General features: G+C 37.6%; 2 protein-coding genes across 8 annotated transcripts; one reads left to right on the top strand and one right to left on the bottom strand.

Annotated features, from left to right (window-relative positions):
• The first annotated feature begins 4411 nt into the window (after positions 1-4411).
• LOC126607118 (heterogeneous nuclear ribonucleoprotein 1-like) lies at positions 4412-7869 on the top strand. Its single transcript, XM_050274570.1, has 2 exons — positions 4412-4834; positions 6344-7869. Exons 1-2 carry the CDS (start codon positions 4613-4615, stop codon positions 7523-7525), a joined length of 1404 nt encoding a protein of 467 aa, XP_050130527.1. The 5' UTR covers positions 4412-4612; the 3' UTR covers positions 7526-7869.
• A 616-nt stretch (positions 7870-8485) lies between these two features.
• Positions 8486-19028, bottom strand: LOC126607116 (uncharacterized). Of its 7 annotated transcripts, none has more exons than XM_050274564.1 (26): positions 18856-19028; positions 18286-18611; positions 15042-15259; positions 14668-14773; positions 14240-14341; positions 13831-13890; positions 13653-13731; positions 13086-13233; positions 12823-12946; positions 12546-12726; positions 12238-12266; positions 11924-12072; positions 11706-11808; positions 11477-11572; positions 11333-11388; positions 11103-11226; positions 10914-10976; positions 10753-10812; positions 10505-10666; positions 10327-10397; positions 10156-10249; positions 9910-10046; positions 9735-9815; positions 9532-9637; positions 9398-9449; positions 8486-9254 (listed from the first exon to the last, which is right to left on the bottom strand). In XM_050274564.1, exons 2-26 carry the CDS (start codon positions 18457-18459, stop codon positions 9238-9240), a joined length of 2592 nt encoding a protein of 863 aa, XP_050130521.1. In that variant the 5' UTR covers positions 18460-18611; positions 18856-19028; the 3' UTR covers positions 8486-9237. The 7 variants fall into 7 exon arrangements, with proteins under 7 accessions (XP_050130521.1, XP_050130520.1, XP_050130524.1 ...); XM_050274563.1 differs by having other exon boundaries at positions 18286-18493; XM_050274567.1 differs by having other exon boundaries at positions 18286-18493; positions 18957-18975.
• Between the last annotated feature and the right edge of the window lie 874 nt (positions 19029-19902).

The raw sequence follows: 19902 nt of genomic DNA, 5'->3' as shown, positions 1-19902 counted from the left end.
CAAGTGAAGTAACTGGAGATTTTGGCAATTGCAAGCCCTTTGAACCGGATCCAGATTAGATCCATGAGCACTTAGATGACACATACTCTAATTTTGTTAAAATTTGCCATGGTGGCGCCAAAGATGATATGGGAGAAAATGTCGTTGTGATGGCAGTGTGGAGGTGGGATAGGCAATTGGTATCGTATGAGAGGGATTGAAAGAGGAATGATGATGAGTTGGAGTTAGGCGGTGGTGGGTTGTTAAAAGGTGCAGAGGTTTGTGAAGTTGGAGAAGAATGGGAGATGAGAGAGAGATTAAAAGTGATGAAGCGTGAGAAAGATAGTCTGGTGGGCCATCTTTTTCTTTTTGTTTGATGTGTTGGATACGTAGGTCATCTTTTGTTAATTTTTTAATACCAATTGTTCGGGAAAATCATTTGCCTATTGCGTAATTGCCTGGACAATTATTTCCTTAAATGGTGGAATTGCTTTATGACCTTTCAACACTCCCCAATCCCACTCTAATTAATACCATCATAATCAAACAATTGCCACCTGAAGATTCTCTCTCTGATGAAGACAACATTTGTGTACACATTTATGTTGAAATTATGATGGAACCCCAACTTCCTTCACCTATTGTTCAAAATAGATATAGTCTTGACTTTAGGTTGTCTCTAACACTTCGAGGGGGGATGAGATAAATAAAAAAAAAAAACCCAAAATTTGGGCCAAATGGGATTTTGGGTTTGGGGTGGGAATTTGGGTCTGCAACCCCCTTAGATGGATAAGGGAAGCAAGTGGGCTAAGGGCCCCTAGCCCCCTAGCTTGTAGTTGCATCATGTGAAGACAAGACAAGGGCGAGCCCTACGTGTCAAATGCAATATGTCAGATAGATTGTCTATAGGGGAGTGCACGATAAGCATCCCTTCTACAGCCCAATCAATGTCGCATACGGAATTTAGAAGCTCCAAAAGTAAGGTGGAGAATGAAGTAGTCGTTCAGGAGGTTCTCATGCCAAATTTATCTTTCACGATTAACAACTACTAGCAACCAAACCGCCATGTTTCGCTTATCATGAGCCTCCAACAATGCCTGGTGACGAGCAACAACAACGTTTTGATGGTTGTCTTCTTCTATATCAAATGCTTCTAGTATATGAATTCGCTTCTCATGACTGAACCCATTGAAAAATGAAAGTGCTTAAACAAAAGTATGAGATTTAAGAAGGAGATGTGTGTTTGCCTAGAATTCATTCTTCTTATATGTAGGAAATCAGATAAGATAAGATAAAAGAAGATATGAAATCAGAAAAGTAAGAGAAAAAAATCTTAAAATATTATTAAATTTTTAGTATGTAGGTGTTGACCCTAAAAACTACCAAGCTTACGTGGCGTGCATGCCGATTAACTAATGAGCTAACTACATCTTTCGGTTGTGTGCGGGGGGCGTGCCAACTCGACAATCGAGCTCGACCGGGGAGTAAAATTTATTGATGTTACGTTGAGCGCGCTGCTGACTTCTTGATCTTGTGACTGCGGCCGACAAAGGAACACGTCTCGGTCTTCAGGTTCTAGAGCCTGAAGACAAGTCTGCTAGTTCTGCGAAGTTCACGAATTGTCGCGTCGGGTTCGGTCACGGTGATTATATTCGTAAGAGTATAAGCATGCCGAACTGGCACCAAACTATACAAACAGAAGTACTCAAAATAGATGTATGTCTTGATGGTGAATGTGGTTCGGCCGTCAGAATGCCGAACTCTAAAACTTACTTGTGAATATCCTATTATAAAACAACTCGGCGTTCAATGTGCCGAGCCTAGTAACTTGTAACACTTCACTTCGTTGAGAAGGCTAATGAGATGACCTCTGCCAATAAGGATTCGAAAATCCTTCTCGATCGAGACTTGGATAGGAAACCAGTCGGTTTCGACGCAGTGCTGTTTATCTAAACTGAAGGTGCTTCGCAGTCGGCTAATTCTACGGCAACAGTTCTGTTTATCCAAACTGAAGATGTTCGCCGGTTGCCTTCACAGTACTGTTTATCCAAACTAAATATGTGTCGGCAAAAAAGAAAATAAAAAAATCTCAAGGTTGTTGAGAGGTTTCACGTAGAGTGAAAGTTTGCGTAGGGCAGTTTGTGTGTTTTGTTGGAAGAGCTTTCAATGTTGCACAACCTCATGTATTTATAGTACTGATTGCTTGCTAGCCATGCTGAAGATTATCTGCTGTGGCATCAAAGCAATCAAAATAATATTCCTTAGAATATTATCTTTAATAACCTCACGGATTGCCATCCTCCTGAATTTGTTTGCGAGATCGAGACCACATGCATGCTTGAATGATAAGTGGTGATTATTATGTGCTATTAGAGACCACGTGAGGACTCTGCATACTAATCTTATCAAAAACCTTGCCTTATCCAATCCAAAGTCACTCAAAGTTAAAGACTCCCAATGTAACTACAAACTTTCTTCTTCCACCATGTATGTCCATGTGCATGCAAGGTAAATTGCAATATCACTAGAGATATCATCACTTAATTATTCTCAATTCTTATCTTTTGCATGCCCCATAAGAGACCATGTCAATTTCGAACTATACTTCCCTTTAGACGGCACCATGATTATCACTTTTCGATGATAATCATCAACAACTCTTTGCTTGGTCAAGTTCCAACTTCATCCATTCTCATTCATGCAGAACATGCTAATCCCTTTTAAGTGTCTTTGAGCTGATCACTCCACACATGCACGAATTGCATGGAAAGTTTCTCACCCACACGCATATGCATCACACATGGAAGAAAATCTGTAACGCCTTGGACTACAAATCAAACCAGCTAGATTTTAAGATAAAACCAAGTCTAAATAATTTAATATATTATTAAGGGATATTATCATGACAAAAAAATCACAATATTATTCCTTAATAACAACTAAAAATTGTCCCGACTAAGCCATCTAACGGTTAGAACTTCACTCACTCAACGACCTCGATCACTCGGGCCAATTGTGTAATTTTGGATCTAAACAGTAGGACATCCAAACAAATAGTTCACATTATGTAAAAAATAGTTGTCATATTGAATCCAATGATGCCCAACTCAAAAGTATCTCAACAATTTTTTTTGAATTTGAATTTGAATTTTTTTACATATCAAAATGTTCGTAAAAACAAGATAAATTATACAAAAACTAATTCCAAAACTACTAGTGAAAACAAGATCAAAGAAATACAAAAGTTTAACAAATTATCAAGTTGAGGATGGAATTATAGGTCCTTTACCTTGTAGGAAAAAACTGACTAAACGTATACATATCGCTGAATAGTTGAAAATATGGGGCTAAATATTGAAATTTCTCACCCTTGAGTTGGAAATATCCTTACAAGTTCACAAAATAAAACATCAAATTCATTTTAATTATTTTCTTTTTAAAAGGGGGACTAGCTGGTGGCTTTGCCATAGCAGTCCACCCTTCAAGGGTCAGGAAGACTCACAGAGGCATTTTTACCTCCTTTTGGTCACCATCGTGCGATTCATCAGCACTAATATGAGCCAAATTTTGGAATTTCTCACCCTTGAGTTGGAGATAGCCTTAAAAGTTCACAAAAGAAAACCTAAAATTCATTTTAATTATTTTATATTTAAAAAGGGGACTAGCTGGTGGTGTCGCCACGACATTCACCATTCCAGGTGCTGAGAAGACTCACAGAGGCATTTCAGCATCTCATGCCCATCATCGTGCTTCACAAGCACCAGAAATTGAACTCAAGACGTGTCGTGTGGAGCATAGGTCTGGAATTTGTTCCAACCACTAAGCCACCCCATGGTGGTTTCATTTTAATTTATTAGCTTTCATAGCACAAACCATTGGACAGGAAACGATTGAACTAATTTTGGTGCATAAACTATATTTTGAGGAGGATGATACTTCCTCTCTAACTCGACATTATTTTAGCTTACAAATATTATAATCAAAATCATTTAGTTTCTTTATTATCATCTAAAGATCATTTAAATTTTATTTTTTTCGTTTTAAAGAACATTTATAGTCATTCACCTGTGTAAAACAAATTAATGATTACAATAACAAACATTATCCAAATGATGAACTCTCAATTTCTTTGATTTATACTTTAAATTAATTGAATTTTTTTTTTTTCTAAAACAATTATTAGATGATGCTAAAAAAATAAACAATTCGGAAATGAAATGATGTCATGTTAGTGTGACGATTTTCCCACTTACTATGAATGAGGTGTCTTCTCTGTGCATCTCACGTGACAATGAACCAATTCACCGGCGGATTTCGACTTACATCAAATCCAAACCGTACAAAACATCAAAGTCTTCCAGACCAACCAATGCAGCGAATCTCATCCGTCCAAACGCGTACTTCCATCTCCCAAGTCCCAAACTTCCCCCAATCTCGAAGCATACATACACACTGGAACCCCGTTCTCTCTCTCTCTCTCTCTCTCTCTCTAGTCGGCCACAAACCCTTCCTTTCTCTCCCAAATCCCAAACCCCCAAAATCCAAAAACACACCTCCGAAATTACATAAAGATCGAAGCTTTCATTCTCACACGCAGTCAGTGAGAAGGAGAGGCAGTGAAGTGAAAACCCGCATGGATTCAGATCAGGGAAAGCTTTTTATTGGTGGGATTTCATGGGAGACCTCGGAGGATAAGCTTAAAGAGTACTTCAGCAACTACGGCGACGTTTTGCAGACGGTGGTCATGAGGGACAAGGTATCCGGCCGCCCCAGGGGTTTTGGGTTTGTGGTTTTTGTAGATCCTGCTGTTCTCGATAGGGTTCTTCAGGATAAGCACACCATCGATGGTAGAACGGTGAGATTCAGAGTCTCATTTTTTATTTGTTTTTATTTTTAGTGGGTTTTTGTTTAATTTGGTGTTAAGCTAATTGGGCCTCTCTTTTTTTAGTGTGCTTAAGCTGGTCATTGTTAATTTTATTTGATTTTTTGAGATTTAGTTTCTAGGTTTTGTAATTCTGCTAGTCCGGTTGTGAATGTATTCATTCTCGTGTCCAGCTTTATTTTATTTGACATTGAAGTATGTATAGTTGCAGTTTTTCTGGTTTGTTGGTTGCTAATATGTTTGCAAGTAAGACTTTGATTGAATTTGTAAAAGTACGGTTTGGCTGCTAAATATAACATAACGTTTGCTTGTTAAGAGCATTAGTCTTTGATTAATTGTGTTCACTGTATTTATACCAAGGAGCAAGAGTAAAAAACATTTGTATTGGTAGCTTCTAATGTGTTTTTCTAAGCTGATGGTATACATGTTGTTCTGTTGTTCTTCTGTTGGTTTGCAGTAGTGAGCAATAAGTTATTCTTGTGAACAAATGTCTGGATGTGTATTTATTTACATGCTGTGAAATCATTCTTTGTTATGTCTGTGACTGGGTTAAGGGTTTAGGATTTACGACTGGTTTGCATGTCAAGTGTTTTACATCCCACAATGATAATGATGCTAACATTTGAGCTTGTAACAGTTCTGGAAACTTTTTTATGGATTGTATGTGGTCTCCTTGTACCACTCTTCAGTTGCTGAGGGTGAATCCCTGAGAAAGGATTCGTGTATAACTGTGGGTGCTTTCAATGGTTATAGTTGGTTGGAGATCGCATGAATTTAAGTAATCAGAAGAATTATAGTGAAAAGAAGATAAAAATTAGAAAGATGTTAAATAAAAATGAGAAGAGAGAGGACAATATAGATGGAAAAAAAATTAGAAGAGATATGACAACATAATTTTGACGACTCTTAATAACTTATGATATTGACCCTGATTATATTTTGTAGACAAACTCCTAGATCGTTCAGGACTAGTAAGGCCTCTGTCGGACTTAGGCCCAATGGACAATTTGTTATAAGATTTAGCTAGTTAGGTTTGTAGTATGGTCATATCAATCGTATAAAGAAAATCGTGTAGAAAGAGAAATGTGCCATACTTCAATGTGTTAGGCTTCCAAAGAGGATATATCTTTCTTGCCTCAGAAGAGGATATGACTTTCTAACCTAGTTGTTCTGCTGCAGCGATGCTACATTTTATATATCTAAAGTGGTTCTTGTATGAGCCATGCCACTATAAGTCACCTTTTAACCATTTTGTACTGGCTGCACATGTTTGGGTCGGTAACTAATTTAAAAAATGGTCCTTATGGACAATATTTTCTTGTCAGTGTTGCTTATGATACCCATTGATATATGGACACCATTGAAGCTTTGAGTATTATTTCTATAAAGTTGCTTTGGCTCTTGCTTGTTATTTAAGATCCACACCCGTGACACTCAAGGTGTTTTTACTTCTGCTGCATAACCACTGGTTTGAATTTTCAGGTTGAGGCTAAGAGGGCCCTATCAAGAGAGGAGCAGCAAACCACTGGAAGAGTTGGAAATGCTAATCCTACTAGAAGTGCTGGAAGTGGGGGAAATGTTAGGACCAAGAAGATATTTGTTGGAGGGTTGCCCCCCACTCTTAGTGAGGAAGGATTCCGTGAGTATTTTGAATCTTTTGGCCATGTAACTGATGTAGTAGTAATGTATGACCAAAGTACTGGACGTCCTCGTGGTTTTGGGTTTATTTCATTTGACACCGAAGAAGCTGTTGATAGGGTTTTGCACAAGACATTTCATGATTTAAATGGTAAGCAAGTGGAAGTTAAGCGGGCTCTTCCCAAAGATGCCAACCCCGGTGGGGGTAGCCGTAGCATGGGTGGCGGTCAAGGTGGCGGCGGTGCTGCTGGAGGTGGTTATCAAGGCTATGGGGTATCTACTGGCAACCCAAATTCATATGATGTCCGAATGGACTCCAATAGGTACATGCAATCCCAGAGTGCTGGAGGTGGGTTTCCACCTTATGGTTCTTCTGGTTATAGTGCACCCAGTTACGGGTATGGTCCTACCAGTAATGGAATTGGCTATGGCAGTTATGGAAGTTATGGAGGTACCAATACTGGTTATGGAGGGCCAGCAGCTGCTGCATATGGAAACCCTAATGCCCCAAATGCCAGTTATGCTAGTGGTCCGCCAGGTGGCCCTAGAAGTGCGTGGAGCTCTCAAGCTCCCTCTGGATATGGTGCTATGGGTTATGGGAATACTGCTCCTTGGGGTGTTTCAAGTGGCAGTGCAGGTACAGGCAGTGGTGGCCCTGGTTCTGCACCTGCTGGTCAATCACCTAGTGCAGCGGCTGGGTATGGAACTCAAGGTTATGGTTATGGTGGGTACAGTGGAATGGATGTGTCCTATGCAAATCCGTCTGGATATGGAGTTGTTGGAGGACGTTCGGGGAGTGTCCCAAATAACAATGTTGGTGCTCCAGGTGGGGAGCAAGGTAGTACTGGTGGCTACGGTGGAAGTGGCTATGGCGATTCAAATGGAAATGCAGGTTATGGAAATGCTGGTTGGAGATCTGATCCATCACAAGCTTCTGGAAATTATGGTGGTCAGGCAAATGGTGGACAAGTTGGTTATGGTGGTGGGTATGGAAGTGCTCAGGCACGACAATCCCAGCAGCAGTAATTTTGATGGTTGACTGTTTCAATTGAAATTGCATCCTGTTTTATGGATCTGTATCTCTTTATGCATGAGCTAGTGATGGTTTCTCATGACCAGCGGCAGTGGCAAGAACAGCTCAAGTTGGATGACAATGCTTTGGGACTGGTTGGATTGCTTAAGTTCTAGTAGTTTGCAGTTTCTATTTTGGTAGCCTATAATAAATAGTATTTTAGTGCACACTAGATGCTCCTATTTAATTTTTGCTTCCGAGTGGTGTTAAATTTGGCGTGCTTATAATTGTCTACAAGCTGCTAGTGGCATTTACCTTTTTGGCCGTAGTGTTAAAGCTAAAGTATTCTGTTGTTTAACATCTTATCATTGCTTTATTTTCCGTTTATTTTTGGCTGAAGGTTAGATGCTCTAGGAAGTTTGGCCACTAGGTGCTATGCTTGATTTGATATGACAAGTAGGAATTACAAAGATGTAGTGAGGGTAGTTCTCTGATAGCAATGGAGCTATGGGCTGTTCACTTCGTAATGGGTAGCGATAGTCGTAGTGGTAGTTGACACTTTGACGATGGCATAATCATTTTCCCCCTGTATTTGGCCTTGTGTTGTACAGGAGGAAGTGCACGAGTTGTAAAGTGAAGTGTCCATCATGGCTGAAGACAAGCTTCATGGTGGGGCATGTTCATTGGGGGTGTGTTCGACATGGAATGAAATCTTGGGAAGTTTGTTCACTTGAAATTAATCAGGTCATTCTCCAGTCAGGCCAAGCCAACACTGTCAAATTCTGTAGAGTCCTCGAGCTCACGTCATTGGTATCATAAACGTCACTCAGGTTTGTGGTTGCATGACAGATTGTGAGGTGAACAGCCTTGGCCTACGGTATGTTGACTTGAGCAGCTTACCCAGTATCACTATTTGATTGTGGAAGTCTGTTGATCGGAGGATAATTAGAGAAGCAGTATTTAGAACTTTAGAATGAAGTAGAAGAGCCATTGCTTTTTTATTCATTTATTTATCCAAATTCGAGATCACGGTAGATTTCGTTCTGCACTATTTGAGTAAGAATCATGACTGTTTGTAACAGTACAGGCTGTTTTGTTTTTCTCCTGTCCTTGTTTTAGAGTACCCTGCCCTATTTCTTGCCTTGTTCCATGTCTTGTGGTGAGCGTTTTGTGCTTCGAAAAGCCAGAGGTTGTGCGGTGAGGGAGATGTCTTGTTTCTATGTGCAACAGTGCTTCCTATGTTTTAGATTCCTTAAATGTTGCAGGTCGCGTTAGTTGTGTCCCGTACTCCTTTAAGCAGCTCAAGTTGCAGCGCGTGTTTTGCTCATGCAAACAAATTGGGCAAAGGAAAAGATGGTAAATTTCAGTTGTGTTTACTTGATCACTATATTGGCACAAACTTGTGCACATAACGTGACCGAGTTGGATTTAAACGAGCCCATCCGACATGTTTTACGCCTCTAACGGTACAACCTCACCAAAAGAGTTTTGATACACCGGAGGGATTTCGATCTGCTGAGTCGATTCATTGCTTTAGTATCTTCAAAAGATGTAGACGATGGTTCTCAACCTTTCGATCACAAACCGAAGCTGATAGTTTTTGTTTTCAATCTTTGCCGTGAAGGTGCTAGGTTGCGCCACTCATTAAAGGACTAGCATGCAACGGGAACGTGCATGATTGGGCTTGATACTGCTACCATTGCATCCCCGTTGCAAGTAAGCTTCTTTAAGAAACAAGGCGGCCTTGACACCGTATAAATAAATAACAGAAAACGGTTTTATTATGGAAAAATAACAATTAAAATTAAAGCAAGTCAGCTTGAGCTTGATTGTGAGAAATTAAAATGAAAGCAAGGACAAATAAAAGGAAAATCAGCAACACTTGCCTTTGTACGGATTGCTGAATGCCGGAACATTGCCGGGGCGTGAAAACACGATCTGCATCGCATATCTTTACTTTTAGCTGTGCTTGTAGCTTCAAACAGCATTCATCAATGTGTTGCAAAGTGTAGAAATGTACCTGGTAATTTCCAAGAGTATACGTCCTAAAACCGGCCGCGCAATAATCAAAATAATACTCCCATGTCCGGATGAACTTTTCATCGAATCCAAGAGCGAGTATTTCACTACACATCCAAAGTATTTCATCAACATTTTCACTAAGTCATGCTTACTCTAAAATGCCTTTGGGGAGGATTCAGAGTTTAGATCAAATCTTCTTACCCTTGTCTGTCCAAGAAATTTTTTCTCCAATATCTGAGTGTTTGGAAGTAATGGATTCCAATGTTTTCCAGGTGCTCCACACTGCAGGAATGAAGTTTGCGAAAGTCAAAACAAAAATCGCATACCACCAAGTTAAACCGAATGATGGAATTGTTCCCGTGATAACAGATCATACCAGAGTCTGGAAGAAGCAGCCATTGCCGATGTTACCCTACTTAACGAAGGTAGACATCCACCCGGAAAAATATATTCCTTTATGAAGTCTGAACTTCGCCTGTACTCATCGTAGCGCTGATCTGGTATTGATATGAACTGTAAGGAAAAATAAACCACCCTTAACTATTAGCAACATATTGGATGTTACAGTTTATAGGAGTTACAATTTATCAGTCAATGAACTAACAACTTGTTGCAATGTTACCTGTAGAACAAGAAGGCCATTTTCTGCTAGCACAGATTCACAGCACGAAAAGAATTCGTCCATAAATTCATGCCCCACGCTTTCTAGCATCTCGCTGCAAAATTCCACCACGGATCAAGTTATTTCCAGTAGTATTATTCATGAACTAAACTTGGTCGGAGCAACACTAACCAAGATATAATTCTGTCATATTTGTAGCTAGCAAGCTGGCGGTAATCGCACAGAAGAAATTTGATGCGGTCCTGGTAGAAATTCAACCGAAATTACATATAGTTTGCGTACACGCACATGCATTCAAAACCCTTGATATATGCTTATATATAAACATGCTATTCACAACATTTGATACCTGAAGGCCAGCCTCTTTCACTTTCTCTTGTGCATATTTCAGTTGTTCCTCGGACAGAGTGATGCCGGTGTATTTGCAACCTGTTTGTTTGACGACTTTAATAGCTAAGCTTCCCCAACCGCATCCAATCTCTAGAACTTCATGGTTCTTTTCAATTCTAGCCTGAATTATCGAAAGGAAAAACTAATTGAAATAGCACAGAAAGACGGACAAACACTTGACGGAGTTGTTATATAAAAGAGACTCACCTTTTCAATCAGAATGGAGATTTTCCTCAGCTGAGCAACCTTTAAATCTTCATCTTCTGTCTATAGAATGATTTAACATAGAAACCGAGATATAAGTTAAACTACAGTGTACTCTCTTTCTTTCATGCAGTGTAAACTGATTGGAAACCAATTATTCTGACCTTAAATACAGCACTGGAATATGTCATTGTCTCGTCCAAGAACTGCGAGAATAGTTCATTACTCTGGAACACACAGAAAGCTAATCGTGAGCTGTGACGAGATCCTAGGCTCCGTTCCAAATACTTTTAAGATCATCAATGGGAAAAGATAGAAAATAGTAATGAATTTCAAGGTCATAATCTGTATACCAGGTCATAATGACGAGAGATGTTCCTGCGAGCCTGAGTGAGAGTATTTTGCCTCGAAACATGCTGGAAAAAATATTTTGCTGATGCTATACTAGCTGTGAATAACAATGGCGTCCACCATCCCCTACAGCGAAAGTAGGTGAGTCCGCATTGTATTGAGACTTCATTAACTACTAGATAAAAGCTATATCATTATTCAAGTTTAAGCAAGTAACCAAGTCTCATCACACCTTTTCTTGGTCAGTTTTGAGTCGGAAGAATTTGCGTCTCTGTTGGCGATGAGAATCTGGAAAACGAATTAGCAAGACGATCATTTCTGTGAATCTGCAAAGTACACAAATGATTTTGCACCGGACACTGATGAATTATCTTACCATTATAAGATTTAAAAGACCTTTGTCTTTGTCAACGAATGAAAAATCCCCATTGATATATGCATCTGCTAGGCCTAAATCAGCCTGTGTCATTACCTGCCAAACAAATCGTACTGCTTATCAGTGAAAGTGATTTCTTGCTTTCACAACGAGATAATTTCCCTTGACGTTAATTTAGTGCAGCACATAATCACACAAAAAGTGTCAAAATCATAGTAACAAAACTTACCTTCCAGTAAAACTGAGGATTATGAACTTTAATAACACATTTCAGAGAACACCCTTTTCTGGTTCCCTCAAAGGTGAAAATTGTTCCTCCTTCCTCCAAGAAACTATTCGACCACAATGATATATTAATTATCTTGATTAAGTATATAACTTATTCGACACAATCAAAGAAAGGAAGCAATAACTGGAAGATTCTTATGAAACAAAAGTACTACTCACATCAAACATCCGGTAGAGATAAAATGTGTAAGAAATCTAGTAACAAAAAGGCGTGCCCCTGTTTCTGTCAGCGACGGAACCATGTGTTTTGGGTTGTCCAAGAGGGCATAACCTTTTCCAAGCAAACCATGTGCTGCATCCATTCCAGCCTGCAAAGTAGTACACTTCACTGTTAAGCTGAAATCCACCAATTTGATAGATTCTTAGCCAGCACTGTATCACTTAACCAAAAACGAATAAATATGTAGGATCATGTCAATCAATTTTGAATCTTTTTACATAACATATTGAATTGGTTAATACAGTAACCGTACCTTTAGTCCATCCTCATGGAAGCCATACCCTGAAGAGAAAAAGAAATGTAACATAGAAGCTCAGATGATTCGGAACACAAAAATATCAGCTCTGAGCCATGAAAATTAAGGTAATCCTGAATATGGTACTCATCTAGTTAATTCATTAGCAAGAAACATGGTTTCATACTTGAGTAGCAAGATATTCATCTAAACACATTTTCGGTCAATATGAAGGAGTAATGACATTCAATTGTGTCTGTATGCAAGATAGAGAAAATATTTGATAGCTGAAAAACTGTTAACTTCTCCCGAGCAGTAAAACTCACCCTGATATGCTCCACAAAACCAAATTCCTCTTTTTCCTTGAATACGAGGAAGCTCAAGCGAAGCCTTCGATGCAGCAACAGATGGGACTGGATGGCTTGTCGACCACTTAAGCAAGGTATGTTTTGGTGTGTGTTCTGGATTCAGGGTCACAAGAAATGGAAGACCGGTTTCATCAATGTTCTGCACATTCCGAAATCTTAACCACACAAGGAACAATATAGAACATATTCGATCAAAGTCCATGTTTCTAATGTTAAGTCTAACACACTATTTTACCTGGAGCACATTGAGCCAGTATGTCAAACAAACTTTGTTGCCATTACTTCCGAGAAAATTCCACGCACTCCATGCTGCTGGGTTGCGGGGCATTAATTTTTTGTCACGATGCAGAAAAATGTCACTGCCAATAGAGAGTGCAACCAGCAATTGCCATCCTCCAACAGAATGACAATTATCCAATAGTTATTAGGATAGTCACTTGGAAACTGAAATTAATTGTCACTGCAAATGATAATTCAGTGGGGGGAAATAAAGTGTACCTGTACACATATTGGAAAGCACCAAGAACTCTCAACTCATCCGATGTGGCCTGGTCACCTAGAATTCTCACGGCATCAGGAGCGTGGACAGCAATTATGCATCCATTGAATACTTCCTCCAAACCATCACCAGAGATTACAGTGCAACCTGATATATCTCATATAAACTCTGTTAATACTTAAGTTTTAAGAAATCCACACAAAAATAAGCCATACCAAGTTTATACTAACAAGTTAAACCAAGAAAAATTGTAGTACTGCAAGAACTCATACAAGATAAAATCAAGAAATGGAAACAAACAGACACGAAGTTGGATAGTGCAATTAAAGTGTTTGAATTGTATACCCTCCGACAATGTATAGAATGAGAAATCTTAATTCCACAGGAGGAATCTGGTTGCCCCCGATTCCTGTTATTATGTAGAGCAACGGCTAGCCCCAAAAGCTAAACCCGTCAAGGAAATGGGGCAACAATGTATATCAAGCCAACAAATGAGTCATCACATGAGAAACAAGTTCATATATAAGGAAGAAAATGGAGTCTCAACTATCAATGTAACTACCGACCCTCATCAGATGTGGAAACCCTATGTACTTCAGAGCTAGTTCTTATGTGACAGCCTTTACTCTCCAGAACTTCTCTGACCTGAAATGTAATCCAAATTACTTTAAATTAGAACCCTAAAACTAGGGAAATAAGGCAAACAATATATATAGGTTATTCCCAGAAGCAACAAATTAGCACCTTCTTCACATAACAATGTGAACGCCATCTGACAGTAAGCCACTGTGGACGCCCAAATAGCTGCAAATAAACCAGGGCAAAGCCAAAAGAGTAAGTACTTAGTTAGGTTTCTAACTCGCTATTCATGTGAGTCTAACCTAAGACCCTTCACTTACAAGTAAAGAGAAATATCACTAGACATAGTGCTACTGACTCAGATTGGTTTTGATTTAGATCTCACATTCTAGCTAAACTATGGTATCATAGGAGATACTTTTTCTTGATCACTTGTCGAGAGGGGATTTGAACCTAAAACCTCTTCCAACATCGAAAGAGAGAACCACTAGTTTCTAAAAGAGTTCATATGTTCTGCTACATTTTAAAAATAGTCTTTTGGGGTTAACTGAAGGGGAGAAATATATGAACGTACCTGAAGTAGATGATGATTGCGACAAAATGAAAGAACAGAGAAGGCTGAGAAGCTCATAACTCCTTCTGAAGGACAAGACCAGATTGACCCACATACTGGAACCTGCACTCACAATAATGAATGTCATTGCCATTGCAATGCCCATCAAGTAACTTAATAAACTTAACTCGCACATGCAAGTAATTTCTTTCGTTTTTGAAGTTCAAAAGGCGTGGGCAACGTCTGTGTGGTAGTGACATACGATAAACATGATTGATTGTTATGGTAAATATAAGTAGATATTCATTGATATTGTACCGTAAAATGAAGATATGATCAATCACGTCGTGTACTGGTATTTTACCATGTAAGTATATTTCAGTACTGCAAAATAATTTTTCGAAAAAAGTGAACCGAAAGGATCAAATTTGCTCAAGTAGTAGTCTCACAAGATAAGCCTTCTGAAATAATTCAGAGTAGCCGCGTGACTTGATAAACTGCCCCAAGGTTTCACTGCGATCAATGTCCTGGTTGTTCTCAAGCTCCTCAAGATAACTGTAACAAAAAGCATAAAAATCATATTTCATCATTTAGATGTATAACTGCAATAAAACAATCTTTTTTTTTGTTTTTGTTACTTGCCTAAGATACTTATGCCGTTAAACTCAGAATTTAGATCATTCGTGATACTTGTCAGTATCTAAAGGATTAGATTAGATTCACAATGTATATGATAGGATAAACATATTCTAGTACGAGAAAATTACCCTAATATATAAATTATAACGTGACGGTGAAGGATGACCATTTAGTTGTTACTTACTTGATTGCATCATGTTTAAACTTTGTTATTTCTCGAAGCATTTGCCAGAAGTATGGATTGATCAAGTTGGTCCTTTGTGCAAACAAGCTCGACAAACCATTTCTGCTGCCCCATTCACACCCCCGTCCATTGTCTAAGCTCGCTGAGAAGGACATGTCAGATGTCTCCATATCAACCCCAAGGCTCTCAAAGAACTCCATCATATTTGGATAAGTTACCTGCAGTCCAGTTTCAAAAATACAGGAATTGTAAGCCTTGCATCATACTCTATAAGCTCCTTGACGTCTGTATTATTTTCAATTGATTTTGAGTTAAATGCTCTAGTTTGAACACGTTATAGCTAATGTTGTTGTATGGCTCAATACAAGTCAAGGATTTAGAACAAAATCTGATATGAGAAATTCTTAGTAATCTACAAGTTAATGTTCTGCTACTAATAGCACCAAAACCTTTTAACATGAAACCCCATGCTGGCCTGACCAACCGCCAAGGTAGTAGATCTATTGACTAAGTTGTGGACAATATCATATCATAAAATAAAATAAATATTAATTGTTAGGTAACAAAATTAAAGGATATAAAATGCACAAGCGACCATATTAATCATTTAGCTCCTTATTGTGCATTTTTTCTACGTTCAAAGTTATTTTCCATTACCATTAATCGTATAGGTTAAGCTAATAGCTTTCGTAGTTGCCAAACGCTACATTAGCTCGGGCTACACTGGGCTAGGTTGATAGCAATGACAGTTTTACGTCGGTCCCGCAATACTCGAGCTACTTTGCCTTATTTGCAAGTTTAAAAAAAAAAAAAGAACTAATGAATTTGAAAACTTTGAGTTTTAAGTAAAATAACAAAATAAATGGTAAAATAAATAGTATTAAAATTAAATTTTTAATATAAAAATATAATTTTTCGTTAAAATAAACAGTACTATTATCTTTCAGCTAAAATTTCTCTTAAAAAAGGGTACCACCCACCACCTGCACCGCTGCTGAATGGCGGGGGCCATGTGTCCTTATCAGTACCCTACTGTTTCAAATCCCGGAGCAAAATGACAATTACTCCAGCAACCCACTCCCATGCTGTGTCTATAATTTCCTCTTAATTTCTTCACCGAAAAAAAAAATAAAGACATAAATAATTTCAATATTTACGACAGTAAAATTGTCTGAACCGAAGTGTAAGAACCGAAGGGTAGTGCCATTGCACAGGGAGGATTGGGAGAAATATATATATATATTTTATTTTTTTTTTAATTTTAAACAAACGATATTAAGCTTAGCTTTATAATGGGCTAACAATAATGTGATTTTAATTCGTTTTTTATTAGAATCAAATCTAAGACATTTTACTTGCAAGTGAAGATGAATACATCGTAGTACTAGGTGACAAGATTAGAACTATATGTAAAAATTTTTTTTTTTTGATTGAAATCGATAGATCATTAATGCTAAAAACATTAATACAAACCAGTAAATTGGTAAACAACCAGAAACACAGAGTACAAATATTCCGAACACCTCTGTTCGTCGTAGAGAGATTTTTCAAACTATACACATAAAAGAACTAAAATTACATCACCTCATAATTTTTCTTTTGGGTTTCATCAGTGTCTAATTATTAATCAGTCTAATTTTTTTAGCTAGCATTTCTGGAGACCTTATTATTGACATTCCAAACTAAATTGATTTACTCTCACTAAAAAAAAAAAAAGCAAAACGAACTTAATAATTATTTAAACGTTAACCCTTTGATTTTTTTTTTAAATCTATTTCACTGGGCAAGTACAAGTTGATTTTTTTTAGTGTCAATAATAGCTCTAAATAAATTGATGAACTAAACTAAATTAACTAATTTTATTTATTTACTTTGAAATTACATTTTGTGAAATGTCATTGGCGATCCAAAAAATTTATATGCCTCATGGGATAAAACTTAAAATATAAGCTTTAAAACTTCCCAAACCATCTCCAACCATTGGGTTAAAATAAGTTCTGAAGAGAATATATCTTTGAGCTAGATTCCCTTAAGGATTTAAGCCAGCTTAAATTATTCTAGACCTACCAATCTGTTAAATATCAAAACCTATTTTGTTTTTGTTTTTTACTTGTAATCTAATGGCTATGATCAAAGGAGATCAAATCTAATATTAAAAAAAAAAAGATTTGACGGTCCAAAATTAAATCTAACGTCTAAAATAATTTAAGATAATTATTTAAATCAAATTTAAGTTAAAACTTTATAAATACCTATGTATTTGTATGATTTTTAATTACTTATTGGAATTTAAATATTTTTAGATTAAAATGTTTAGAAAAATAAATTAGGATAATCTACACAAATTTTATTTTAAAAACAATTACCAAAAAATAAAAATTATGTTATCTCGGACTAAAAATTTTAAACCATAAGGTTAGAAGAGAAAAATAATTTCTGAGTTATAATTTAAAATTTTATGGCTTAAATTTTTATGCTTGATCCTAAGGTTGGAGATGCTCTTGTAAGAAAATACAAGGGAGTATATGTGCAGAAGTGCCGATAGCAAGTTTGTTTACAGAACATAAGTTCGAGGATTAATCTTAGCCAGTGGTGGAGCCAGAATTCTGAATGAGGAGGGGCATTTCACAAATATGTATTTGTGTGTGTGTCTATATATATATATATATATGTGTAAAAAGTTGAATTCATAACATGTTGACATATGCAATTTGTGTAATCCTCACAAAACTGAAAAAAATCTCTTAAATTCAATATTAAGAAGAAAAAAATGTAAAACCCAGACAACTAAGTAAGAGGTAGGTTGTGGAAGGCTAAAGAAAATACAAAGAAGTAGAAAAAGAAGGAAAATGGGGAGAGGTCTGCAAATAAAGAAGGTGGGTTGCTTTAAAAAAGTATAGGTGTATATTACTGTTAGGTGAGATAATCGAACTAGAAGTGGGGTTGCTTTTTCCATTTAAAATTGCACATCTCTTTTAAAACTCCTCTGCCAAACCGTTTCATTAGACAACCGAAAATATTTAAAATCAAAACAGCTTGACGTTGTTTGCTTCATCTTCTTCCATAAAAGGTTCACACCTCAGATGAAGTCGGGATGGGCCGGGGACTACCCCAGTCCCTTGGTGGCTCCGCCCCTGATCTTAGCTAAGATTTGACTACTTACCAAGCAAGAGAACGGAGAGAGAGAGAGAGAGAGAGAGGCTAATTTTCAAAAGCAAGTTTCAGAGAACAAGAAAATACTTACACGATTGAAGACCATGAAACCGAGGTCCAAATCAACACCATCAAATGTGACAGTCCTGGCATGGCCGCCCAAGTAGTCATCCTTCTCATACACCACCACTTCCACCCCTTCCTTTGCAAGAACATAGGCAGACACCAACCCACTAATCCCAGCACCAATCACTGCCACTCTCATCTTTTCACTCAGTTTTTCACTTCAAATAATCCTCCTGCGGAAAAAATTAACCCAGAAAAAATGCGAAGCTGCTTTAAAGGAGCAAAGATAAAATTTGTAAACTTGAGCACGAAAAAAAGTAAGAAAACGATTCCCGCACTCCTTTTTATCTTCTGCACAAAAACATATACGAGTAGAAATCACTTCCATGAATAAAAAAGAACTTGAATGAAATACCTAAATTCACCCACATTAACCTTCCAATGCTATCATTTTCATGGACTCAAAACACATAAATTCCACCATTTTTCCTCAAGTGTAAACACTTCGTACTGGTGGGAAATTTTGACAGCAATGTCATTAAACTAGTTCACTAGAATTCCGAGAGGAAGAGAAGTTTAAAACAGTATATGTTACCACAATGTTTGAAGAGCTTCCGAGTTTTTGAAAGATTTGCAGATAATGCAGAAACTGATAAGATGGAAGCAGATAGGTCACCATTAAGTTTGCAACTTTACCCTCTCATCCTCGGTCCCAGAAAAGAACAGAAAACAGATAAGCCAAGTAAGGTCTAGGTCCATATAATACTGACAATGCGCCATGCTGGTCCATTTATACTTGCGATGAGATAATTAATTATTTAGAGTGTTAGGACTATTTATTAAATTAACTAATTACTTCATCATCTCATTACTTCACAAATATTGCATCTGCAACTAACAAGGAATCAGAACATTTTGTGTGCGTGTATTAGAGAATAATATTAATGAAATAAACAAGTTCTTAAGATATAATTTTCAAAAAGATGGAGCATGGACAGTCGTAGTTGTCTTCTGTCAGTTTTGTCTCAAAGACATAAAGATTCTAAATAACTTGTTACCGTCCACACATTTTGGTAGCTAGGTTTTTGCCAAGTTTCCATGAAACTTGGTCAATTAGACACCATATATATGAGTCCTAATCCAAATCGGCCTCTCCTCAATCAAACGTTTTACGTTTAATTTTCTTCCTTCAAGAAAATCATGCATGTGTATGGAAATGGGATGAAATAGTTAGATATAAGTTTGCATTCGAGGTATGGCAGTAACTTCTTCGGCTGAGCCTTTGTCACATGTTTTTTTTGCTGATGATTCAGTTTTATTTTGTTGAGCTACGGAGAATGAGGCGTATAATGTGAAATATTTGCTCCAACGGTATGCTGAGGGCTCCGGACAATTCATTAATCTAGATAAGAGCTCGGTACATTTTAGTGTGGGGTGTTCAACGGGGCTGAAATCTACTCTACCCCAGATTCTGGGGATTAAACATCAGGAAGGATTTGGGAAATATTTAGGTATACAAGCTGATTTTGGAGCGTCGAAGAAAAAGGTGTTTGAAGAAGTTCGGAATAAATTGGATGAACGAATTAATGGCTGGGCGGAACAATTTTTATCGGTCGCAGGTAAGGAGGTGCTAATTAAAAGT

Source organism: Malus sylvestris, chromosome 16 (assembly GCF_916048215.2).
Source record: "Malus sylvestris chromosome 16, drMalSylv7.2, whole genome shotgun sequence".
NCBI lineage: Eukaryota > Viridiplantae > Streptophyta > Magnoliopsida > Rosales > Rosaceae > Malus > Malus sylvestris.
Note: the sequence above shows the minus strand (reverse complement) of the source record. Positions and strands in the feature narration are given on the sequence as shown.

Coding starts and splice junctions, on each gene's coding strand:
- LOC126607118 (XM_050274570.1), top strand. CDS start 4,613: ATGGATTCAGATCAGGGAAAGCTTTTTATTGGTGGGATTTCATGGGAG. Junction 4,835..6,343: donor ACACCATCGATGGTAGAACG/GTGAGATTCAGA, acceptor TTGAATTTTCAG/GTTGAGGCTAAGAGGGCCCT.
- LOC126607116 (XM_050274564.1), bottom strand. CDS start 18,459: ATGAGAGTGGCAGTGATTGGTGCTGGGATTAGTGGGTTGGTGTCTGCC. Junction 11,227..11,332: donor TCAAAACTGACCAAGAAAAG/GTGTGATGAGAC, acceptor CTTTCGCTGTAG/GGGATGGTGGACGCCATTGT. Junction 9,450..9,531: donor ATACTCTTGGAAATTACCAG/GTACATTTCTAC, acceptor TATGCGATGCAG/ATCGTGTTTTCACGCCCCGG.